A 1,958-nucleotide genomic window follows, 5' to 3' on the forward strand; every position below is an offset into this window, starting at 1 on the left:
CAGGGGGAGTCAGCACTTACGTTGGCCGTGCTCTTGTCCCCGCCGCCCGAGGAGACGCTCCACCGCTTTTCTCGCTGCGGAAAAACCCCAGCGCTCAGCCCCGGCGGCGCCCCTGGGTGCCCTGAGTCTCCCCGGGGTGCCACAGTCCATGCAGGAGGAGGAAAAGGCTGGCAGGGTGCACACCAGGGCAGGACGGGGCCTCCAGGACCTCACCTTGGAGGAGCCGGTGGACGGAGCCCGGTACCGGTCCAGCGTGTGGAATTTCTGGTTGAGCTCGTGGTAGAGCTCGGAGTGGCGTTTCCGTGTGTGCATCACCTTCTGCGGGGGCAGAGCAGGGCCTGTGGCCATCGGCTCTGCCCGCTGTCCCTCGGCACTGTCCCCAGCCCTGTCCCCAGCCCTGTCCCCATCCCTGCCTTCCTGGGGCATCCCAGACCCACAGAGCCCACTCCACGCTCATCATCGGTGTTTTAACCCAGAGCCAACGCTTGGTACTGCCTGGTCTAAACCCCTCAGAGCTCAGGAGCTGCCAGCAGGGCAAAGGGAGTGGGGACAACCTGGATCAGTCCCCCACGATGGCACCGGTGCCACCTCCATGGCAGGGCTTACCTCGAAGTCCAGGTCAGAGTACCGCAACCTCTTCCTCTGGCAGGGGGACGGGCAGGAGCAGGGGAGGAGATGGAGAAGAAAAGGGAAAGTTCTTTGCGGGGCCAGGATGAGGGGGAACAGGGTTTAGGGGCTCATGCCAGCCCTAATCCATGCCCAGCTGGGGACAAGGAGCTCATCCCGCCCAGGCTGGGATGGCCAGGGGGGAACACGGGGGGAATTCATGCAACCCTACAAGTGCACTCGTGTCCTGGGCACACAGATCCCTCCCCACACAGGCACCAGCCCCCCGCTCACCTCCAGGGACCCCACTTTCATGGCAGAGCCGGGCACGGTGCGGGGCATGGTGCGGCTGCGCTCCGACAGCTCCGAGGCCAGGATCTGCCTCACTGTGGGGTGCTGCTTGAACTGGAGGCCGTAGGGCGCCTTCACCGTGGCGTAGGGCTGGTTGAGGTTCACATTGACGTGACCCCCAGCCACAAAGCCGGGATAGGCTTCCCCTTCGGCCGCCGGGCGCCCCGTCCCGCCGGGCACCGTCTCCTCCGCGCCAGCACCGAGCGTTCCCTCCTCCCGGGGCTTGAAGGGCTTGAGGCTGCCGGGGCGCCGGGGCCGCATCATGTAATCGCTCTCTCGGGGGGGCTCGGGAGCCCGGATCCAGCCGTATTCCAGGGGCCTCAGGCTGCTCTCGGTGCACAGGTAAACGGGACCCGGCGCCTCCAGGCTGAGCTGCTGTGCTGGCGGCTCGCCCAGCTCGGTCAGGCCCGCCACCACATTCGGTGTCATCTTGGGCACCTGCACCAGGATGCTGGTGGGCGGGATGTTCCCGGGCAGGCTGGAGAAGCCCAGGCCGCCCTCCGAGCTGGTGTTGAGCTTGGGGTCTTCGTCTCCGTCCAGGGAGATGCGGGACAAGGTGCCCGTGATGGTGGCGGGGTTGCAGGTGTTCACCTCTTTGAACAGCACTGTGGGCAGGGAGCGGGGTCAGAGCCGGCCCTGAGGGTCCCACCGAGGGTGGGGGACACAGGAGAGACCCCCCCTGGCTCGTGCTGCCTGTCCCCCCCAGGTGTGGCGCGATGGCAACAGAGCTCACCTGTCTGACACGCCAGGTCAACGTCCTTTTCAAAATCTGTCTATAAAAATCCAGAAAGAAGGGAGAGAGCGAGACAGAGAGGAGAGAAAGAGAAGGGAGAGACACGGGGAAATGAAGCACCATGGCCGGGCACGGGCAGCGGCGGGGGTCTCCAGGGGGGGACCCACTCACCAGGATCTGCACCTGCCCGTTCTTGCAGGAGTCGGGCGAGTTCTCATTCTCCTCGCTCCTGCACCCCCCCATCTGACCCTTGACCACGTCCTGGACC

General features: G+C 65.7%; 1 protein-coding gene across 1 annotated transcript in view; it reads right to left on the reverse strand.

Moving 5' to 3' along the window:
- Positions 1–1,958, reverse strand: part of ADGRB2 (adhesion G protein-coupled receptor B2) — a 31,426-nt gene that overhangs the window by 1,998 nt on the left and 27,470 nt on the right. Inside the window, exons 19-24 of the mRNA XM_031063042.1 lie at positions 1,862–1,951; positions 1,691–1,730; positions 901–1,562; positions 607–642; positions 214–318; positions 17–74 (exon numbers count right to left, since the gene is read on the reverse strand). Of these exons, the coding sequence (XP_030918902.1) occupies positions 17–74; positions 214–318; positions 607–642; positions 901–1,562; positions 1,691–1,730; positions 1,862–1,951 (991 nt within the window). The remainder of the gene's footprint in view (positions 1–16; positions 75–213; positions 319–606; positions 643–900; positions 1,563–1,690; positions 1,731–1,861; positions 1,952–1,958) is intronic.

Source organism: Geospiza fortis, unplaced genomic scaffold, assembly GCF_000277835.1.
Source record: "Geospiza fortis unplaced genomic scaffold, GeoFor_1.0 scaffold289, whole genome shotgun sequence".
NCBI classification, from domain to species: domain Eukaryota; kingdom Metazoa; phylum Chordata; class Aves; order Passeriformes; family Thraupidae; genus Geospiza; species Geospiza fortis.